This window comes from Chiroxiphia lanceolata, chromosome 15 (assembly GCF_009829145.1).
Source record: "Chiroxiphia lanceolata isolate bChiLan1 chromosome 15, bChiLan1.pri, whole genome shotgun sequence".
NCBI classification, from domain to species: Eukaryota; Metazoa; Chordata; class Aves; order Passeriformes; family Pipridae; genus Chiroxiphia; species Chiroxiphia lanceolata.
In genome coordinates this window covers 12,954,023-12,976,746 of record NC_045651.1, presented here as the reverse complement: position 1 = coordinate 12,976,746, position 22,724 = coordinate 12,954,023, and the positions used below count along the sequence as shown (strand labels likewise).

At 43.5% G+C, this 22,724-nt stretch overlaps 2 protein-coding genes across 5 annotated transcripts; one reads left to right on the top strand and one right to left on the bottom strand.

Annotated features, from left to right (window-relative positions):
• Window positions 1–99: 99 nt before the first annotated feature.
• FAM114A2 (family with sequence similarity 114 member A2) lies at window positions 100–10,962 on the bottom strand. 3 transcript variants are annotated; one of them, XM_032702854.1, is made up of 14 exons: window positions 10,887–10,962; window positions 9,517–9,728; window positions 9,205–9,301; window positions 8,668–8,763; window positions 8,287–8,384; window positions 7,204–7,338; window positions 6,880–7,038; window positions 6,122–6,245; window positions 5,041–5,120; window positions 4,206–4,334; window positions 3,847–3,986; window positions 3,068–3,140; window positions 2,454–2,507; window positions 100–1,717 (listed from the first exon to the last, which is right to left on the bottom strand). In XM_032702854.1, the coding sequence occupies exons 2-14, from the start codon at window positions 9,724–9,726 to the stop codon at window positions 1,619–1,621; spliced, it is 1,494 nt and encodes a 497-aa protein (XP_032558745.1). In that variant the 5' UTR covers window positions 9,727–9,728; window positions 10,887–10,962; the 3' UTR covers window positions 100–1,618. The 3 variants fall into 3 exon arrangements, with proteins under 3 accessions (XP_032558745.1, XP_032558746.1, XP_032558747.1); XM_032702855.1 differs by lacking the exon at window positions 10,887–10,962 and adding an exon at window positions 9,852–10,169; XM_032702856.1 differs by lacking the exon at window positions 2,454–2,507.
• Window positions 10,052–21,548, top strand: MFAP3 (microfibril associated protein 3). Of its 2 annotated transcripts, none has more exons than XM_032702858.1 (3): window positions 10,052–10,155; window positions 15,685–16,144; window positions 17,506–21,548. In XM_032702858.1, exons 2-3 carry the CDS (start codon window positions 15,868–15,870, stop codon window positions 18,249–18,251), a joined length of 1,023 nt encoding a protein of 340 aa, XP_032558749.1. In that variant the 5' UTR covers window positions 10,052–10,155; window positions 15,685–15,867; the 3' UTR covers window positions 18,252–21,548. The 2 variants fall into 2 exon arrangements, with proteins under 2 accessions (XP_032558749.1, XP_032558748.1); XM_032702857.1 differs by lacking the exon at window positions 10,052–10,155 and adding an exon at window positions 10,968–11,036.
• The last annotated feature ends 1,176 nt before the right edge of the window (window positions 21,549–22,724 follow it).

Sequence of the window (22,724 nt, the reverse complement as noted above, 5' to 3'; positions counted from 1 at the left end):
CCCTGCCCCAAAAAACAGTCATAGCTGAGAAAAAACCCACTGTTCTTTCATTTCATTCATGCCCACTGCTACCTTGATAGCTTTAAACTGAAACAGTTGTCAAAACAAATCCTTTATTTAATAATGCTATCAACCAAAAGAAGAAAAAAATACAGAGTTTATTGTAGTGCAGATTTTTTTACCCCGGACACACTCCTTTCAAGTCCAGTTTTCCTTAACCCCCCTCTCTCTTTAGAGATCTGATTGGTCTAACCATGACTAAGGCAAGGCTTTTTCCATATATATAAAATCAGAGGATCAGCCAAAAGGTATTCTAATAATAAAAAACATTTCTCTACTGCACAAATAGAGCAGAGGAATGCTAAGCCTTCAGTATAGCAGAGATGTGCAAGACCTGCTAAAACCCACAGGATTTTCAAAAGGGGATTTGAGCATCATTGTTCCCAATGAGCAAGTGCAGAGGCAGGTGTGACACTCAGTCACCTCTGGTTAGCTATTATGGACTTCTTGAAATTCCATTTTAGCTGTGCATTTCTGCTCTTGTGAATCCAACAGAGGCTGCTCCCTCCCCATTGGTAGGCTCAAAAGACAGAAACTGGAAAAAGGAACAAAGCAGGGAACTTGCACAGCACAAAGAAACAGATACCATATGTGGAGCAGCTTCTGAGACAAATTAGGACTCCCACCAACAGAACCAAATTGCTTCCTCTCTCCCTACTTTAATATACCTTCCAAGAAGGATCATTGCATTATAGTGTTTTTATACAGAAACAGAAGAAAAGCAGTATGTGAGTTTGTGAACAGTTTGTGGCTGACATGTCAAGCTGCACTGAAGAAGGGGAATCCTCCTGCTAAATTCTCTCATTAAATTGCCCAAACACAAATCAAACCCTCTTAGCCAGTTCTCATTTATTGCTATAAAGCTAAGTACCTGCATTCTGAGGGCCAGATCAGCATTTTCCCAGCTCTTGCTGAAGCAAGCAGTCTGTGATAGAATGAGAAACAGCACCCTGGTGAGAGTCTCTGTGCCACATCCCTGAGTCAGTACAGATATCTTCAGGAAGCCGGGGCTTCTCTTCAGCAACAGCTTGATTAGGAATCCTCTCTGCTCTATTCTTTCCAGCATAGGAGCTGCAAGGTTCATAATCATATATATTTGCCTTTTCTTGCACCTCCTAACCAATATTCACTCTAACACCAGCGCAGAGCTATCAGGAACCTAATTATGTCCGACTTAAAAATCACACCGTGATTTTAGCTAACTCTAACTAGTCAGCTGCTAGTTAGAGCAGCTGGAGAAGCTCTCTGGACTGTGAAGACAAAGAGCTTGTTAACACATACAGCAGAGAGGTTTCAGTGCAAAGATACAGATGGTCCATGAAAACAGAGAAGCAATCTGCACTTTAAGTCTGTCACGTTGTCCACCAGCCTGGACTATGCTAATCACATCTCCCAGTGTGCTGGAAGAGCTGTCACTGCCAGACTGCACTTAATCACCATTCTTGCAGCAGTGAACAGAGTTCATCTTTTTCCCTTTAATAAGAGCCATTACATCATTCTCCAGCATGGAAACTACGAAGTGGGAAGGTCAAAAAGTTCTTAATTAGAAGGATTTTTATTACTGTGATAGTTCCGTTCTAGCCTCGATAAGAGAGATCTGCAGTACAGGCAGCAAGAGCTGGAAGGCATCTTGGATATAGGAAGCACTGTTTGAAGCCTGTGAAAACAGAAATCAAAATACACACATGAATAATTACACTGCCAATCAGCTTTACTAACCACATACTCATTTCAAACAGCATTGATTAATGCACAGAAGAAACAGAAGCCTAGTGCTTGCTGGATTTTAAAGGCTTTATTCCAGAAACCAATTTAATATTAAGTTTTGCAGGGGATTTATGCCATTAGTCAAAAAAAGCAATTGGCTTAAAAACTCGCAAACAAGATCAGGTGCAATCCAAATGTAGGATTCTGTTTTCAGTAACAGATGAATAGAGTTTATTTCTAAGTGAAGCATAACCACACTGTGGCAGGAAGGAAGAACACACCAACACGAAACACTCCTTTCCTACCACACTGCAGAGCTGTGCAAACATTGAGAACCAACTTAATGGCAAGGAAGTGTTGGGACTCTTGCATGGCAATTTCTGAACTTGTCTGAGGTTTGACTTTGGACATTTAAATTCTAAAACTCCAGACTGCTGAATTCAATATGCGTCTTCTGCCCCATGGTAACTGTCAGCTGACACCACGTAAGGCTCACTCTTCACTGAGTAACTCATCTCCTGTGCAAATCTAGACATTTATTAAAACTTTCAAGTTATTAGACAGGTAAGCACAATTTTAGATCGTGGGTTAGAGAACTTGGCATGCATAAGGATACTGAAGTGGAAAGAACCAGCATATCTATTTTTAAACCATTAGCCTAAAGTTTTAACGTTAGCACAACTGACCTCCAAAAACACTCCAGTGATTAAGGGATTAAGCACATCTGCTTTCTCTTTGACCTGCAGAGATCAGACATATATTATCCTGATTGAAAATTTGATCACATTTCTTCAAGCAAGATAAAGCTAAATCCTCAGTAAGTTTAAAATCACCACTGCTCCCTTGACTAGAGCAAAGCTAAGCCACAAGCTAAGCTGCCCTGTAGCATGCAAATAAGGACACAGTAACCTGCATGTGCCCAACACAGATCGTGTATGAATACACACATCACATCTTCAAATGCACTGGGGACACGTGGAGAATTCAGAGATAATGATACTCTTCAGTAACACCTGAGTGCTCTGGAAAATCCACAACAGGATCACAAAACTTATTTGCTTCTGTCTCCTTAGTACTGTCAGCCCCGACTCCCACCCCCACTCTGTGCCAGGCTGGATGCAGCAGGAGACACTCAAAACCTCAGCATACAGTCTGGGGAACACTGGCCTAGAAAATCAGTTCACAGGAAAAAGACTGCACATGTAAACATGCAAAGACAAAAAGCACTTCATGGCAAAGATGCCAAGGCTGTAATCAACCAACCACATCTCATTCCTAGGAACTGTGGTGCAACTCTTACCCCTGCCGTTGTTAAGCATGTTGTAAACTCTTTAGAGAAAGCTGACAGTTCTTTACACAGCATGATTGTCATTCTGTGGAAGAAGGGAGGGAAAACCATGAAGTAAATACAGTCCTCAGGATGAACTTTCTAAAACATAAATGCCTTGTTTCTATGCTTATAAAACTAAATTAAACCAAAACTGACATAGAGCATATAAACGGTGTATGGAGATTCAGAAGCTCCCCAAATAAATTAGAGAAATAAATAATTAAAGCTGAAGAACTGAAGCAGCATTTACAGGACAGACACATCCATCCTGGAAGGAACAGTACTAAATTGCCTTTTTTTTTTTTTTTACTGGCAAGTGTCATTTTCTGAATTAGAAAGTGATGCATATTTCATACACACGCCAAGTATCTCCTGGGCAGTAATTGTACAGTCTCATGTATCTGGCATACTAAATGATTAACAAAGAGAGAATCAAGAATTACTTTTATACAACTGCTTTGTCATGTTTTAAATGTCTGTCTACTGACTAGCACAAGCTTAGGGCAAACATTCTTCTTGACTACATAAAGCTTTCAAGTAGGGTTTCCTGCTTCTTATCAAGAAATGTCTTTAAGATGGAAAGGGGCAGCCGAGTTCTGCTGGAAGGCAGTGATGCCACCCATCACAAATCTGAGCACCTGTGCAGAATTCAAGAGCCCTGCATTGCATGGATTTGCAAAGAGTTATTAGACAGTTTAATCAGTAAGTAATTAATTATATGCTATACATTTACTAAGAGATGCACTCACTGTGAGAGGGCCTTGGCTCTGTCTGTGGCTGTCACCTCCTGTTTCTGACCATACAGAAACAAAGCTGCAGTTTTGTGAAACATTTCAATGGAGCAGGCTGTCAGTTCTGCCAGGCTTCTTATGGCAAATGCATGAATATCCTGCAAGAGTGAAAAAGATTCCCTATACCATATAAAAACCAGCAGCTTTTATTATTTAAAACAAATCATTCACACAACATACTATCACTACACTGCCTTTTCAGACCTCAGAATGTGCACAGAAATAGAAACCCATAAACTCTGGGAATCACAACTGTAACTCAGCAGCCAGATAAACACACTGCAGTCAGATATTCTCTTCTTTCATTACTCAGTTACCTCTACTGATTTTTTAGCATCCCGGTCATCATCTCTGGGTTCTGTTTCTTGGTTTTCTTCACTCTCTTTTTCTTCTTTAGGAAGACTACTGTTGAATTGTGCTATCCATTCATGAGCAGATGTCCCCACCTGTATAAAAATGTGCCACAGTATTTAATGACTAGAATGAAGCCTCCCTGCACATCGAAAGACATAGAATATTGGATCTCTCTATAGGAAAGAAGAAGCTACAACTCCTGAGCTTGTGAGAAGAACCAGGACAAATGATCCCCCAAATGATCTACAAAGTGCCTTCAGGACTTTGTAGAGAGTTGGCTGATGTAGTTGAGGGCAGTTATTTCTCTGGCACCAGGTGCTGGAGTTTACCAGCAAGACCAGACTATCAGAGGTGCTTTAAAAACATGTCTGCAGAATGCTGCTGCCACTTGGTGGATCTGAAGGGTAGTGAAATGAAGACAAGGTGAATCTTCCTCTCCTGAACACAGTAGAACCAGGTGCTTTGTACCAAGAGGAGGGCTTCAGCTCGTGACTGCAGGTTATTTCACTGTGGTGGCTGAAGGCTGCTGCTCCTGGTTATCTTTGCCACCACCCACAAGTACCCAGTGACAGGGCAAAGACACACTGGTGTCTACTAACTCAGAGCCAAAGACACGACAGACCAGGACTTTGTTCTATAAAGTTAAAGGAAAAGGCCCATCTCCTTTGCCTACCATTGTCAAAGGATCTAAAACATGTCTTGTTTTCATGCACTTGGTATTTACACAAGCAAAGCAGGACTGAGAAGCAGTTCCTGTGGGGAATCTCTTCAGCTTTTAAAAGATGGGAAATAACTCACCATTATCAGTTTGTCTGGCTTGGAGGAGATGTGCAATTCTGAAAACAACTCTGTAACTTCTTTTGTGAACTCCTCATCTCCTGAAGGACAAGAAAGGTTAAAGAATCCACACAAACGACAGATTCAGGAATAAGCAGAACTTCAATGCACAACTAGTTCTGCACAAGTCTGTCAACTGTTTCCTTTATTTCTCTTTGAATCATCACCTCAGGCAAAAATGCATCAAAGCCAGTCTTTTCAAATACAATTTCTAAGGTAAGTTCTGCAAAGGTGGAGACATCAGTGCCTGAAGGTTAGCTTTTGCCTTCTCAATTCTGGTTTTGTAGCTAAGGTAACTCCATTTTTTTTTATTTTTTAGTTTTCTACAGGCAACCTTTTATAACACACTAACTTGCACATCACCTTGGAGAGTCTGAAATATCACTTAGAGCCTATGGTTCTCCTGTTATATATGGCAGAGCAGATGTGAGATCCATTATGTGCAAATATAAAGGATACATTAAACGTTGAACGATAGCAAGTGCAGGTGTGTAAGCCCTCCCTGATGAGCATTTAGGTAAAAGCAATGCAAGAAATTTACATTTAAATCCATGTAATCCTCAAGAATCAGAGCTCTTGTGTGTGAAGGCACCTCTGAGTCTTTTGGTCTGTGTGCTAACTCTCATTTAAAAAACAAATAAAAAGGCTTTTTGCTTTCCCACAGGTTGGACATTCTATTCACAGTCTTTCCCTCCTGGTCAAGGAAACCCAGCATCTCTTTGAATTTGCCTCTTGGCTCAGGGTCAGTATGAACTGTCCAGGAGTCAAACAACTCTAATCCTGCTCTGGCAAGAAATCGTTCCTGCTACAGAATTACTGTACCTTTTGGTACAGAATGACTGCACAGCAGCTTTCCAGAAATGAAGGGTGTTGCTACCTGTCATGCCCCTGGCCACAGATGGCTTTAGGATTAAGCATCCAGCTAAAGAATAACTTAACTTTGGCATCATGCCCACTGCTAGTGATCAGGGCTGGTTGGCTCTGCACTGAGAATTTCAGTGAGAACCAGCTTCTCTCCTCCCTGAACCTGGGACTCTCTTACCCTTCTTTTCTTCCTCTTCTTCTTCAAAGAATTCAGGTAAAGAAAATGCTTCTTTGAGTTGTTCCATTTCCTCCTTCATTGTGTCCAACTCCTCTCCAGAGAGGGCATTTAGAACCGATTTCACCTAATTAGGGGCAGCACAGGCAAAGAGAATCATAAATCCATCCAGTAGGACAGAAAATACAGCACTAGTTTACACTGCATGTAAAAGCATGACAGATTGATGGTAATGAGAAAAGGGTATGTTCCTACAGGAAGGAGGAAAGGGAAAAAGACCTGTTTGTGAAGCCCTGATAGGTAATAATGGATTCTTAAGAAGTTACTCAAATTTCTTTCATTAAAAAAAAAAAGTGAATGACCTTTGAAACTGGATGCTCATCTGCCCTCCTCCTTGTCTCAAGACAGAGAGGACAATCTCTGCCGTGCTTACAACACCCTCCTCTTCTCCAGACCAAGGCAGCAAACAAGTGAGTGTGAGGAGAGTAACTTGTGAAAAGTTATTGAAGACATGCAGGACCTGAGGCTGGCTGGGTAAAGGGAATTCCATTAGGAGCTGAGGACAGGACAAACTGCTCCCAAGGTAAACATCAGATACTAATGCAGAGGTCCAAGTGAAGCTGTGTAATCACCATTTTATAGCAAGTTCTGAGCACTTGATTTTACATGTATATACATATATTTCTAATCTTTTTTTTTTTTCTTTTTTTTGCCTGCTCAGCTGAGCTCAAAATAGAAAGCAAAATGCTCAAGGCCATTACCTTTGATTCACTCTCTCTGGAAAGCATCTCTAAGGCCTCCAGATGCGAAAGACCCTGAAACTCATCAAACAGTAACCCATAATGGGCTTTCTTCTCTGTAGCCATGGTAACCTCGGTAGCTGTCTGCTGCTCTTCTTTCTCCTTTGCCTCTCGTAAGACCTGAAAAAGAAAAGCAGAGGCCTCGTGACAGTGCCAGAAGATACAGAATACAGGAGGAAAAGGCTTTTAGTTCAGTAGTTGAAATGGTTGCTTAATGACAGGACCGCAAAAGAAGGGAGAAGAAATGAGAGAAACCAACGAGGTGCTGACGGGGAACTGCCATACCTGAGATAAAGTAGAGGTTCTGTTTATTAGGCCCTTTGTTTTTTTGAATCCAGGGTCTCCCTCAGCTATTACATCCATTGTCTTTTTCCCGATGAATTCCAAGGCATCCAGACCTCCACTAATAACAGTTTTTCCCTAGGAATCAGATTTGGATAAAGACAGCACGTAAAACTTGCAGAAGACTACACAGGGGAAGAAATTTAACTGGGGGATTTATATCAACGATGTGATGCTGGGCACTCACATAAAAGCCAAATGGGTCCTTGTCACCCTAAAATTCAACCCTAATAATCACAAAGAGAGCAGAAGGACATAGAAAGAGCCACAACATATTATCATCCAACAGTTTATTACAGCACCCAGACAGCTGCAGCAATCTGGTGGGAAATACATTTTTAGTTTGTGAACAAGCTGGTTCTCGGCACATTAAATTATTTAGTTCTCATCCTTCCAGTAAGAAAACACTAGACCTGTGGATTTTGGTTACTAACTTTTGTTCAAGCCTTAAAAGAAGAAGCAAGCTTTCCATCTGCAGCTCTTTCAGATTCACGGGCAAATTGACAAGACAGCAGATCACAAAAGCAGTTTCTAAGGGTAATGGCTTCCTTTGAAGTGCATTTCTCATGGTCACAGGAGCAAGCTGATTTCCAAGCAAATTGGGCTAGTTTCACAAAGGTTTTTGAAGAGGAGAATGGATTTCATCTCTAGACAGTTCTGTGGAAATCAGTGGAACTATTCCAGGAATGAGTCTGACCCTGCATTTACCTGAATACTCTAAAGGAAGGGAGCAGAGATGACAGAGTCCAGAGGTGAAACGCATGGAAATGCAGCTCTGCACAGTCCACCGTTAGCTTTTGCTATTATGTATCAACATTTAGTACAGAACTATCAAAATTCAACATATCTTACACATTAGGTGCCAATTAGAAGCAAGGTGCAGGATAAAGGTTGGCTGAAGGTTGGAACCTCACCATTCATCCCACAAATGTCAAAATTAGTTTCCTCTCACAATAGTTCAGATGAAAGGTCAGAACTCCAAAGCTCTCTTAAACCCATTTCCTCCCACATTCCCAACTCACTTACTGTGCTTTGGACAGCAGTAGAGATGGTTGATAAAACTTCAAGAGCCCCAGCAATAGGAAAGGAGCTGCCATCCTCAGCTGCACCAGGATTCTCACTTCCTGCATTAGAAAGCAGAAAATTAGCTTCCTCACCTCCAAAAAAAGATCCTGTCAGCTGCAGAGTGGGGAAAATCAACAGACACAAACTGTCAGCCAGGAGCAGGTCTACAATTAGGATTATCTTCCTAACCACTTTTCAGAGGTAACACAACTATGCAATAAATTATTATTTTAAATTATTATTGATCTCAATATGCAAGGTGCAAAGTAAGGTGGTGTTATCTAGGGGCTGATTCTGTTATGAAAAATATTTCAGAGTTGTTCTTATGCAGTAAAAACTGACCTCTTGTAGTATTTCCAGACTCTGAAGAGATTTCACTAGGACTGGGGATCCCAAGGGTTGTTTCTGCTTTTTCTATGACATTTGAAATACCTTGACCTAGAGAAGACAGAAATCAGAACACAAACAGGATTAGAGCTGCATATTCTTTTTTATTATTCTGGATTCCTCCTGTTCAAAACAGTTTACTCAGCACTAAAACCTCCTCATATCCAGCTTGCCTACCAATGTAATGAACCAAGGTTTTATCTTAGCTTTTAAATCAGGTTGTAAATACTGGCTGAATACCAGTTTAAAATATCAGGTGAAAATTACACAAACGTCTTAAAAACTTGAAAGAAATTTTGGCTGTGAATATCTTCCTAATCTCACTGTACCTTTTGGTACAAGCCTTCCCCATTACTTGAACAATTCTCTTGACATTTTTCCAATAATGGCTGCTATAACTGAAATCCCCTTCTCTGGAAACAAGCTCTAAAGCACTAGCTTGAGACACAAAACATGATTAAAATATTTATCAAACACCAGCAAGAGCCTTACCTACAGTAGCTACAGTAGCAGATGCAGTTGACAGGAGAGATTTCCCCCAACTTCCCCAGTAGCCCCACCCTGTCTGAACTGCAGGAGAATCTGAGACCTTTAATGAAGAAAAACAGAAGAGTGATGCAGGTATTATGGTGAGGAGAGGAGCAAAAGCAGCCTATGACGTGTGACTTTTGTGCAGCTTTTGCTTTTCAGAGAAACAGCAAATATGAATTTGCAGAGAGGAGTGGGGCTTATGCTCAGAATTCTCCCGTGCTCAAGGACATAAAATGTGAAGTCACATTATTCTGAGTAAGCACAGGAACATACCTTGGTGGTTTCAGCTGTGGGCTTTTCTGTGGCGTCAGGCTGGCTTGGAGGCTTGGGCTCAGGTCTCTTCCGAGTCACAGGCACAGTCTCAAGTTCTTTCTCTCTCCCTTCATTGCTCTCAGAGTAGCCAAGTTCCTCTGCTTTCTGTTCATTTTTTTCCTCATGAGAGGTTTCTTCTTTCAGATTTTCACCACTGCCTTTCTCAGACATGACTAAGAACATCCACAGGAAGCAAAGCAGATTAAAAAATTACTCCCTTGTACACTTTCACACTAGTTCAACAGCATAAAATTTGTGTTTTAAATAACTAAACGCAACAATGTTGCTACACATACCCACTTGCACAGATTATGTTTTTAGGCAAGTGTGTACACCAAATTACATCTGGCTATAAGAAACGTCATACTTGGAAGTTTAAAGTCCCACAGGAACACGTGGCTTTATCTAACTGACACACCCTCTCTGCAGGAAAAAAAACAGGTTGCTAACTCTGAAAAACAAATGAAGGTACAAAAGGTCCTCAGATAATGTAAATCCATGGCTTGCTCCACCAAAATAAAAGCGAAACCAAACTGCTTGGGACGGCTGCTTTGAGGAGTGTAGGATATAAATGGGGACAGCTGTCAGAAAGCTGAGCAGGTAGGGAGGCAGTGACTGGGTCACTTCTGTATTTGGATCTGAGTTTTGCCAGGGCATTAACGCCCCCAGAACCTGAAATGTGCTCCAGGTGCCACCCTGACATCGCACACCGGGGATGGGCAGCCCACGATAGCGGGGCTGCCACGCTGCTCCCGGGCCGACCTGTCCCTCCTCCGGGCTTCTCTGGCAGCACCTCACCAGTTTCGGAGGACGAGACCCGCAGGCAGGGCCCGGCCGAGCCCCTCCGAGCCCCCCGGTACCACACCGGCTGTCACCCCCTGAATCAGTCCCGGCACACGGGGTGCGATGGCTTCAAGCGAAGGGCAGGGACAGGCCTGCGGGAAGGGCGGCTCCGGGTGCGGGCTGGGGACCCCCACCCACACCTGCCCAGGACCCTCCCCAGCGGTCACCGGGGCCCCGCTGCGACCCCCGCGCCCCGGGTTCCACGGCACCAGGGTCACCCCACCCGGGGCAGCCCCTGCGCCCCCTGTCTCATCTCTGGGGGTCTCCCTGTGCCTCCGCTTCCCCGGGACACCCCCAAAGCCCCATGACCCCCATACGGGGCTGACCCACGTGTCACCCCCAGGTTCCCCCAAGTCCCCCCGTGGAACTCTTGCCCCAGATGCCTCCAGCCCCCCATGGTACCGCCGGCCCCACAGGGGGCCCGCAAACCCCCCTGGCCCGTGGAGGCGCACGGAGAGCCCCTCGATCGCCCCGTGCCGCCCCCTCACCCTCGGCGGCTCCGGGCGGACCGTGACCAGCGAGGCCGGCGCGGAGCGGCCCCGGCGCTGCCCCGGAAGCGGCTCCGGCGCGGGGGAAGCGCGTCCGGTCGGCGGGGCCGGCGGAGCTGCGGGACGGGCCGGGCCCGGCACCTCGTCCCGGTGAGAGCGGCGGGGCCGCCGGGGCTCCCCGGGCCGTGGCGGGGGCGGGGAGGTGGCGGGCCCGGGTCCCTCCGCGCTGTTTTGGCGTGGAAATGGAGCGGGGGGGTGGGAATAGGGGCGGGTTTGGAGAGTAACGAAGGTGGTGAAGGGCCTTGAGGGGAAGGCACAGGAGGAGCGGCTGAGGTGAGTTCAGCCTGGAGAAGAGGAGGCTGAGGGGAGACCTCATGGCAGTTACAACTTCCTTGTGAGGGGACGAGGAGGGGCAGCACCGATCTCTGCTGTGTGAGCGCTGACAAGACCCGAGGGAATGGGCTGAAGTTGTGTCAGGGGAGGTTCAGGCGGATGCTGGAAAGAGGTTCTTCCCCCAGGGGGTGGTCGGGCGCTGAACTGGCTCCCCAGGGCAGTGGTCACGGCCGCTCTGCCATCTGGCAGAGCTCAGGGAGCGTTTGGACAACACGCTCAGGCACAGGGTGTTGTTGGGGTGTCCTGTGCAGGGCTAAGGGACGGGCTGGTCCTTGAGGGTCCCTTCCAGCTCAGGATATTCCGTGTTTCTGGCGTGACGTCGTGTCCCGGTGACGTCAGTATGTGACGTCAATGTGGGTGACGTCACACCTGTGTGTCCCGGTGCCCACGGCCGCAGTCTGGGTGGGTGTCCCGCTGCCTCCAGCGGCCCAGCAGGAGCAGGGATTTTCCACAAGCGAACTTGGAGCATGCAGGGCTGGGCTGCGAGGACGGGGTTTCTGTTCTGTAGGACTTGGTGCCCGATCCTTTTTAGTTGATGGAGCAAAAGAAAAACCTATTTTGGTGCACAGCCAGTGCCGTGTCCACGGCGAGTCACCCCCGTGACAGGGGTCAGGCAGCCAAGGGACACACACAGGGAAACACCGCATCCCATCAAGTGCGAGGCTGGCCCTGGTCTCGTGTGGATTCGCTCCTTAGGTTGGATTTTGGGCTGTGGGTGCTGCTGCTCCCCTGCAGAGCCTTGGCTGGCGCCAGCAGAGGGTGACCCCTCCCTGTGCCCTCTCCTGCACTGGGAGCACCCGGAATGGCTTTTGTCAAGACCATGCTGTCTATTTTCATAAACTTCCCAGGAGTTATTATGTGCAGGGCTCTGCCAAATGCATCTCCCTGGTTTGACAGAGGGTCAGAGGGGCCTTGCAAATGGTATTTCTGCAAGACATCACGCTGCGAGCAGGAAGGTGTGCTGGGGCGATCCATTTGGATCCATCTACGTGCACTATTACCAATTAGCCTGCTGTAAGTGCCAAAACTCGTTTCCACATCGTGTGCCAGAAGTGTCGGTCAGTCAGAGCAGCCTGTGCTCTGTCAGGTGTGTCTCAGTTTATTGCTCCACGTTACTCCAGGTATGGAATGATGTTATAAGGAGTGAATGTAAAGCCATATAACTCGCAACCTCTTGGGCCCCAATTTTGCAGTGCCATATAAATGTGTGTAATTTTAAGTACTACCAGTACTTCCACTGACCTCAGTGGGACTACTTAGAGTGCTCTGAGTTAAACACGAATACCCTTCTTCAGGGTAAGAGCCAAGGATGACTCATACAAGCTCATGCATCACAGATTTTTATCTTTCCACTGCTATTTGTTGTCACAACTTATGGTTTAATAAAGGTTAAATATGTTGAGCTCAGCTTCGGGTTCAGTTGTAAAATAGCCAGTTTCTATTCTCCACATTTCGTCTTGCTTGAGCTTAACACTTTCTTGAGGAATTTTGATGTTGGCACTGATCACACTTTATCCTTTTTGGGTCCTTTATCAGCTCCAGCAGCTGTTTTGCATAAGTGCAATGGTTGAAGAATATGGATTTTGCAAGTCATTTTATTGTTCCCAGCACTCGGCAGTGAGAGATCATTGTCTGCTTAGCAATAATGGCTTTTCCAAAAGACAAACAATTTCTAATAAATCAGACCTCGAAGAATTTAATAGTAAAATTAAATGACCCATCACCAATGGTCTATACATTATGCAGGCTCAGTGCAAGTATAGTGGAGAGCATTTGCAATTACTGAAGATAATTATTCTTATGAGGGGAAATGTTGCTGAGTATTTCTTGTGTTAAATAATTGAGTGAGATTCCTAATGTCGTTTTAGGAGGAGCGTCACAGACACTTGGAAATCTAACAATTTAAATTTAATAATTTAAAATTTCAATAGCACAGGCAAAGTACAGGAGGCACTGGAATTATTCTCTAATAAATCTAAAGTATCAGTTGGGAGGTTATTGTTTTAGAAGACTGTGAGTTATTATGTGCCTGTGATTCGAGATTGAAGAGGAGGGTTTGTCTTTACTGCAAAGTTGTAACTGCGCCGGGTGCTGTGAAGTCAGGTCTGATGCATGCAAAAGCCATTAAGTGCAGTGGCATTTTTAGCTGAAGGCAGCTGGGTCATGGGATGATGTCAGCTCAAGATCTGTGACTGCAGCTTCTCACTTGCCACCACAAGCTGTGACAGACCCTCAAACAGCAGCTCCAGCAATTCAAATGTCAGTGGTCCACAAACCACTCACAGTCCACAGCCTGCCTGTAAGCAGTCTGCACAAGGTTACCAAAATATGCAGGTCAGTTGTCAGCAGCCTTCTGAAGGCTCTAAAACGGTCTGAAAATACAAGGGGTCTAAAAAAGAAAGGTTAAACCCCCCCTTCAAACAGAAGAATAGTTGTTGATCAAGAGCCACCTTAGTATTGGGTTCTTTTCAGACCTGTGCCATTGCTGTGGGTGGGATGCTCTTCTCTAGAGGCAACAGGACTCAGTAAACACTTTCCCCAAAGTGTAGTTGGTGAAAAATAGGAATGAAAGAGCCCTTGGTACTGTTTTTAACTGTTTAGCTGTGGGAAAGTAGCTTCTTCAGCACAATGGTATAATTGAGTTCTCAGCACTGGTCTCATCTTAAATGAAAGGACAAGAGGCATGATAGAAAACAGAGTGCAGCCAATGATTAAAAAAAAAATAAGAGGGCAGATGAAGGGATTTCTGTTTACAGAGAAACAAGTGGGGAGCCTGTTTTCCAGTTTCTCTTGCAGGATTCAGTGGGTGAGTTGGTTAGTCAAGCTTGAAGGAGAGTTGGACACAGCTGTCTTCTTTGCCTTCTTTGTTAAACTGGTTTTGGCAATAGCTGCAACAGAATTGGAAATGGGTCAGATAACACATTTCTCATCAGATGTCAAGTCTGGAATCTGGTTTGACCTTCGGCAAATTAACTGAAAAAAATTCCTACTCTGGATAGCATCTTATCAGCAGAATTTCCCCTTCTTGAATATGCCTGGATTTTCTCTGATAAAAGACAATTAATACAAATCACCTGGCTTTATGTATATTTCATTATTTTTCATAAGTGGTTTAGGTAGTGATAACTAGTGATTCTGGAAGGATGAGAAGTGTCTGCATTATTTATTAAGAAAATGTGTTCCTTTCTGTTGTGATATTTATGAAATTCAGTTCTACAACATCTGTTATTGGTAGAAGAAAGGCTGATAAATTTGAAGTCACACAGTCAATGGTATGAAGTGAGATATTCTTTAGGATAACATTTGGGCTTGTGGCTTCTGTATTTCATAAATTTTTTTTAGGGCTCTGGAGCAGTCTAGGTGGAATTATAGCTTCAGGGAACACATATTGGATTAGAAGTTTTCTTGAATCAAGCTGCCAGAAAAATTGATTACAGATTTTCTTTTATCAGTGTCATCTCATTTTGTTACAAGTTGGTTTTATTCTGTCTTGTAAAAGAGGAAAATCCTTGTGTGCAAAAGACATAAAATTACAGGCTGTATCCTAATGTCTTAAAATATCTTATGTGCGCATTAATTTGAAGATAATCTGTCCCTAGACAAAACAATTTTTCAATTTGCTATGAAGTTTGGGTAGAGAAGATGAGGAAGACTGCTGAGATGTAGCAACATAAAGTAAAAGATTTTCAACAGGAGCTCATTGTAAAACAAACAAGAATAAAAAGAAGCAGACTTAGGAAATGCAGCAGGAGCAAGAGAGATTGCAAAAAAGGAAGTATATTGAGACATCAGTATCCTGACGGGCGGAAAGAGACTTCCTCTCTATAGTGTTATAGCTGCCAAGAGTTTTCCTAAGAAATTATAAGCATATTATGTAGTATTTAGACATCTAACACTGATTGTGCCTCTAAAATCAAGTAAGTAGATGTATAAATGCTAAAAGTCAGATATGTGTGTGTGCTCTGGCTTTTTTCTGGATTGTAAATGAAAGACTGGATTTAGAAAACCAGGGCTTAAAAGCACTTTGATATGGGTGGGGAGGGAGGCAGAAATTACATCCTCTTTCTCACTTTTCTTCCTCTATTAAGAAAGCACTTCTAAAGATAATTATGCATTTCAAGCAGTCTGAACAATTTGTTCTTTTTTAAAAACCTCTTTCCCCTTAATGATTATTGTTCCTGAGATTATTTATTTGGTTGGGAAGATGAACATCTAGTGGACTGGAGGTTGGGCTAATGCCTTCTTACCCTGGTTTCATTACTATGTTCTGAGCAAAGCTCTGATTTGGAACCTCTCAGCTGACAGTTTGTATTATGCTAATCGAAATCTGTTTACTGGAAATGAAATTTGAATATGCTGTAACCTTGCTGTCATTAATAAACTTACTGCTTTTTTTTTCTTTCAGTTGGACTTCCAGTTTCCACTTCAGATACTGATGGTCTTGAAAGTGCATTTGGATTCAAGACCTTTTTCCATCACAGAACAAATCAAGAGCCTCCTCTCCTATCTCAGAGCAATACAGACAGCTTAATATCATATGACCTCATTTCTCCAAATTAAATGAAAAAAGAATTTTCACTAGCTTTCCATGAAGCTCAACTACTGCCTGTTAATTTTGACTGTTAGTGCTGATCTTTCAGTTGGATTCACAGTGGAAAATGTAGCTTTTAACAGGACAGTTGCTTTTGGGTCTTTCAATGCATCACTTCCTGCAGTGTCTCAAGCTTTAATAAGTTCTCCAGCACACCATGATATCATAGCCAAAGAGGGGACCAGTATTTTAATTGAATGTAAACTGAACATCAGCCACTATGAACATATCCTTTGGTATAACTCCAGGGGACACCTGCTTGAACAGCAAGATGGTGAGTTTTCCTGCTGTTTTCTGTCCTTAAGTATTCCCCTTTTATACAGTATCTGAAAACCTCTGGGGCTTTATTATAATTTTCTCTTCCTCTCCTCCCGTTTTTACAGTTGGGCGATAAGGCGAAAGCAAGACAAAAGTCTTTACTTGTGAATTATACCTGAGTTCTCCTGTCCCAGTCCATCCATCCTGCTTTGGTGCCCCAAAGAACCATTCAGTACAGAAGAAATGAGTTTGCATTTTACCAGACGCTAACTGATGTTTTTGTTTATTATTGCTCTGCTTTAGATTATATTTTTCCAAACACATGAATTAAACACAGTTGTCCACAACTTGTGACCTTTTCCAGCTGGCAGTCAGTGCTTTAATTTCATTACAGGATATTTTAAAGCATGGTAACTTAGTACATTTATTTTCTGGTTTAACCACCAGTGAGACTGTGGAAAGTAACTCAACGTGTAATGGCCAACAATGCAATACATGCTGTTTAACCCTTTTGTACTGAGGGGGACTGTATTTTTTGAGCTATTGGCTCTTAGAGTTCTGTCCCTGTAGTTGTTAATTTAAAAAAAGTGTTTTAGAGATGCATGTGTTTTTCTCTCTTAGTATTAATGAAGATCATCAAACTAATTGATAGGACTTGTTGGAGGCCATCTTTCTGCCTTAAGTATTCGGTAACCTTTTTGTAGTTATAATGCCATCTGGAGATTAGTTCAAAGTAGAGTAATTAGAAGAATAAGTTATGAAAATAGTTCAAAGTAGAGTAATTAGAAGAATGAGTTATGAAAACAGTTTTCCCCCTAAGTTATAAACGCACAGCAAATGCTGTATAAAGCTTCTCGTATTGATTTCTTTTTACTTGGGTTTTGTGTGTCAGCACTGCATGCTCAGCAGAAAACCATGTCTTAGGAAAGTCCTGGGTTCTTTTGCCAGCAGAGCCATTTACAGACTGATCTTTTTCATGGGTCGGTTGACTTTTGATTCTGAATGTACGGAAAATTAGACTTTATGGAGGACAGTCTTTTAAAAGAAGCCCAAGTTAAGAATTGGATTCCCTGTCAGAAAGAGCTGGCAGTCCACAAGCACACTAGAGAGTGCAGATGAGAGAAGGAGGTAAATCCAGTGTAGCGAGCATGCAGTATAATTTACCATTAAGCAGTAGGATTGGTAAATGGGTTATGGCTTTCTGTATCACAAGCATGAAAAGGACATTGCAGTCCTTGGTGTACTGTTAGTGTTATGCTAGAAGTGGGCTGCTTAACTGCCAAGCTTTGACTTCTGTTGCTGAAGCAAATAGCACATGTGTAGTCTACCCAGTGATTTTGTTTTCATCAGCTTGGTTTATTTCTTTCCACTCTCCAGGTGACCGGTGGAGGATTGCTGGTAATTCCCTTAACATCACAAAGGTCAGCTTTGCTGACCGGGGCCGATACACGTGTGCAGGCATTAACCATAAGGAGACCTTGTATTACACAGTCACTCTGAGGGTTATCTTCACCTCAGGAGACATGAGTATCTACTACATGATTGTGTGCCTCATTGCCTTTGCCATCACCCTCATTTTGAACATAACCCGTCTGTGCATGATGAGCAGCCACCTCCGCAAGACAGAGAAGGCGATCAATGAGTTCTTCAGGACAGAAGGGGCCGAGAAGCTTCAGAAGGCTTTTGAAATAGCCAAGCGTATCCCTATCATTACATCTGCCAAAACACTGGAGCTGGCCAAGGTCACTCAGTTTAAGACCATGGAGTTTGCTCGGTACATCGAAGAGCTTGCCAGAAGCATTCCCCTCCCGCCTCTGATCCTTAACTGCAGGGCGTTCATGGAGGAGATCTTCGAGGCTGTGCGAGTCGACGATCCCGATGAAGTCGGCAAGGAGGACAAAGAGTCCCAAGGCTGCGGTGCCCAGGCTGCGATATTCCCCATCGACCCGGAGATGAAGCGCAGCGATTCCCCAGCCGGGGATTCCGACGATGGTTCCATGAGCGAGCAGGGCCAGGAGATCGCCGTGCAGGTGTCCATCCACCCGCAGTCCGAGGTGCAGAGCATCGACACTGTTTCCCACGACAGCTGCCAGTTTGCGCCCTCTGAGGAAGGCACCTGCTGAGTCCGGCAATCCGAGGGGGTGAAGGAAGCTGGGGTGACCCAAGGATACTGTGAGAAAGGGGTCTGCAAACAAGCTGCCTCAGTCCCACGTGCACAACAGTTTTCCAAATTGCAAGGTGCCAGAGCTGGTCCTGAAATCTGTATTTCCTGTCAGTGTTGATCTAACGAGTTCAGTCTGTTAGAAGAGGCCACTTGGAATGTTGTGCAGGGGCTTTTCTTTTTAAAGCAGGCTTGCTATACTTAAAACAGTTCCTGCAAAACAGATGTTCTTTGTCCTTGTCTCCTTGGTAGCTTCTGATACTTCTGATCTGTGTTAGAACTGGCCAAGCTGAGCAGTACAACTTGCAATAAGGTCTTTTCCTTTGTGAATTCTTTCTTTCTTCACAAAGTTGAGCCGAAATTCCTTTGAGTCAGTGTTGTCCTGTTGATTCAAGTTGTGTGCTCTTTTTGAGTTGCCTCTTGGTGCGTGCAGCCCATCAGAACCATGGTGAGCTTGAACAAATCTGTTTGGTGTCCCGTGCTTCTATGTTGCTATCAAAATGTACTGTACTTAGGAAAAGTACCAGGATCTGCTGCTGGATTAAACAAATTGCTCTGGTTTCAAAGCAGCTTAGAGAACAACCAGGGGGTCTCAGTTTTCCATGCATCTGCAGGAAACTTGTACAAACTCTAGAAGCTTGTTGCTTAAACTCGGTGCTGATGCCAAAGCGCCTTACCCTGGTTCTGTCCCACAGAATGGAGCAGTAACAGCACTGCCAGCACTGCCTGGCTTTTGACTTTGCTGATGTCACTCACTACAGAAAAGTCCAAAGTTTTATATCGTATTTGACATTGTTGTGAGAAATGAATGACAGTAATCACATAGTGACATAACTAATAAATAAGTTCATCTGCAGACAGGTGTCTCAGGCACTTCTTTCTGAGCATTTTAATTTCTGAGCATTATCATAAAGCAGGTAAAAAGTAGTGACACTTGCTCTGCTCTGGCTAGTACTGTCAGAAGGCAGTGGCAGAGAGAGGGGCTGGTGGAGGGACTGGCTGAGCTGTTTGCCAGCCCCTGTTTACAGGTGTGGAGTTTACAGGGTGTAGCCCAGCCTTATCCACTGAGGAGGGTGGCAGAAGGGAGAGGTGCCGGTGCTGACGTACGTACACACACAAGTACTTCACCGAGGATCTCCCACGTGGCTTCCTCGGCTGTAGAGATCCAGCCTCCAGGAATCAGAGTGCACACAGGAATCTAGTTTCTTCTTTCACTCTTTGGTGCTGGTTTTTTTTTTCCTCCTTAACATTTGTAAGTTGCATCACTTAAATAGCATTTTCTATCCCGTTGAGATTTAGTAGATGTAAAGCTTGTAAGCACTCCACAAATTAATTTCTTACAACTACTGGAAGCGTATTGCCATATAATTTTAACAACTTGGCAACAGGAGCGCCATTTAATTTCCCACAACTCTTTTTTCTTTCCTTATTATTACAGAAATGTCAGTTGAACAAGTGATTCTGGACGGCTGCTCAGGATTCTTAAGAGGATTTGACATTAGATTTACATGAGTAGAGGTAGAAAACAAGCAGGCAGAGTGGTAATAGCAGGGTGGGGCCATCTATGGTTATTCATGCTCTGAACGAATTATAGTTATCATATCGTATCAGAGAGGGGGAAATGACAGCATCTGTTACCATTTTAAACTGCCTGCTGGGGAAAGTCCTGCAGTCAGCCACCAGTAAATGCACCCTAGTTGCCTTTGGCCTGTCAGGTAAGAGTGGTGTTTGTCAGGAAGGAAGGAAATTGGTAGCCTTGGTTATAGTAGCATTCCCACCAGCTTGGTGCCATTTCCCGGATTGTAGCAAACTTTATCTGCTTCAGGGGAATAAAGCCTTCTGTAGACACTTAGAGTAGCTACTGCCCTCAACAGTAACTTCTTTTTTGCTTCCATAGTTCGATGGCACTTTATGTCCAGGTGAAAAGTTTGTACAGTTTTGTGTAAGCTGTCTGGTTTCTTTAAGTTCTTCGAGGTGATCAGTGTTAAAAAATACTCTGTGGATAAATACCTGGTTCTCTCAGAAGCCCTGCTATGATGCTACTGGCTTCACTTCTGTGAAGCGACGAGTTCTGCAGATTTGTTGCAGGTTTGTTTGTGGGTGGAGATTTGGGGGTTTGCACCCTCTTGGATGTCCTACTCAAAAGACGTGAAGGCTACAAGAGAATGACTTGTTTCAGTCTCCTTTGTGCCACAGGCCATCAAAATTGAACCTGCACCTGCCTTATTTCCCATAAGCAGCTCTCCTTGCTTCTGTGAAGCTGTTGCATGATACGCAGCAGTGGCACGTTGCATATTTAGCCCCAAACTACGCACACACGATGAGAGATGCCACCACAAAATCTGGGGTCCATTTAACTGCTTCCTAAGAAGCAGTTATGACTGACAGATGTCTCATCAGAAGTGGCAGCCGAATGACACTGGAGGTGTGTCAGATGGGTGTCAGGAGAGCAGTTTCTAGATTAATTTGATCCGTTCTTTGATTTTTGTACTTTACATACCTTCAAGTTCTTACTAAGCACAGTTACGTGATGTCTTTGTGTGTCCTGTCACTGTTGGAGAGGAATAAAGGTGCATAAAGGTCCTCAGAAATGCAGTTGCAGTGTCAATTGCTGGATAGCAAAGCAAAGAGTTTTCCTCACTTATTACAGTATTTTGTTCATTAAATTAATTTCATTCCTGGAAAAGAGGTTTTGTAAGGATTTCAGTATATCAGGAGTACTTACTGCATGTAGGAACTGATCCTACTCCCACTGAATTCAATTGGAGCAGATTTGGAGCTCTGGTGTATTTTACAGGATTTTTATGCATCTGAAGCAAGAACGATGGTGATGTTATACAGCTAAAGTGATTGCCAGAGAACGAAATTTGACACTGTTTTCCAAAGAACTTGTGAACTATTCTTGTTATCCTGAGAGTAGATATGTGCACTTAAATTTCTTTGATGAATCTAACTGAACATTAACGTTGAAAGTGTTTCTCTCTTAACTTTTTGTAGGATGAGGAGAGTCTGCTGTGGTTTCCTTGCTTTAAACTAAAGTCTTTGACAATCACAAGGCTATTTTTTCTCTTCTTTATGACTTACTTTTATTTTAAGTAACATAAAATCTACTTGTTATCTAAGAGTACCTAAAACTAACTGTGTAGTGATTATTTGTATTACCTGGATTGTACTGTAACTGTTTAATGTAACCACGTAGGCTTTCATACTTTCATAAAATGAATTGGTAGATTTTCAAAATAAATTAAAAAGAAAAACCGTGCCTGGGTGGAATTTTCTGTTTTAGAAGTAAGGAGTGCCTGTCTCTCCCAGGCTAAGTAGCAGCTGTATGGAGCTCAGCAGAATGTTTGTTAGTCATCCCTGACAAGGGTTGCTGGGATATTCAGTCATCTGATGGACCATTCCTGCCATGACATCTTTGTGTCTGTCATTTTTTTATGTCTCAAGTCCCCGACAACATCTGTAATAATTGTTCCCAGCTGCATAAATGGACAGTTTACAGACATAAAATGGTTTCAGGAAGGTCTGTGTGTTCTTGATTTCACACTGTGAAGTGCAGTGACTTTCAGCCACAAACCTGTATTGTCTGTTCTTACCTTTTTCACATGGGAAGGGGCATCCCACTGCATTTTGGTGGCCAGGCTTGCGTTCCTGATCTCTTTGCAATCAATTCAGAGCATTAAACTCTTCCAGAGGATGATCCCAAGGGTCACCCATCACCACTGGTTACACTGGAAAGCCATATTTCCAACATGAGCATCTGATACTGCATGATAATGGGTGTCTTCTGTGGGCATGTCCAGTGCCAGCCTGAAACACAAATTGCCCTTGGTTAAGTTTTAACTGCATTCCCCCACCCCAAACACCAAAAATTCAGCTTGCTCTGGGTTACAGAGAAACCCTCTGTAACACGGTCAGTGGGGCTGTGCAAGTGTGAATGAGAGCAGATTTCACCCACATTGTTTTTAAAGAACAGTTTCTGGTTGCCAGTGTCTGCACAAGGCTGGTAATATAATTAAAGCTGAATCTTGGGGATTTTCCCACGAGAATCAGCTGCTTAAAGGAAGAATTATTGGGCCCATACTCCTCAGGCTAGGTCAATATTCAGTCAGCATCTGCTTTCTGTCTCCTTGTTATGAGAGATGCATGAATGATAAAGGTTCAGTTTTTTAAAGCTCCTGTAACCTGACCCCTCATGATCCTATCCACAGTGAACAAATTCATCTGCATCCATTTAAAGCACTTTTCCATCTGGTAACAACAGATCACTGAAAAGGGAGCTGCATTAAGGATGATTGTACTTTAATTTTAGGTGCGCTCCTTAAAAAAAACACATTTTTTTCTTCATGTTGCAGCACTTTTGTGCATCAGATCTCCAGCTGGAGACACAGTGAAGACACCACGGTGTCATTCAGCTCAGGCAAGTTACAGCTTT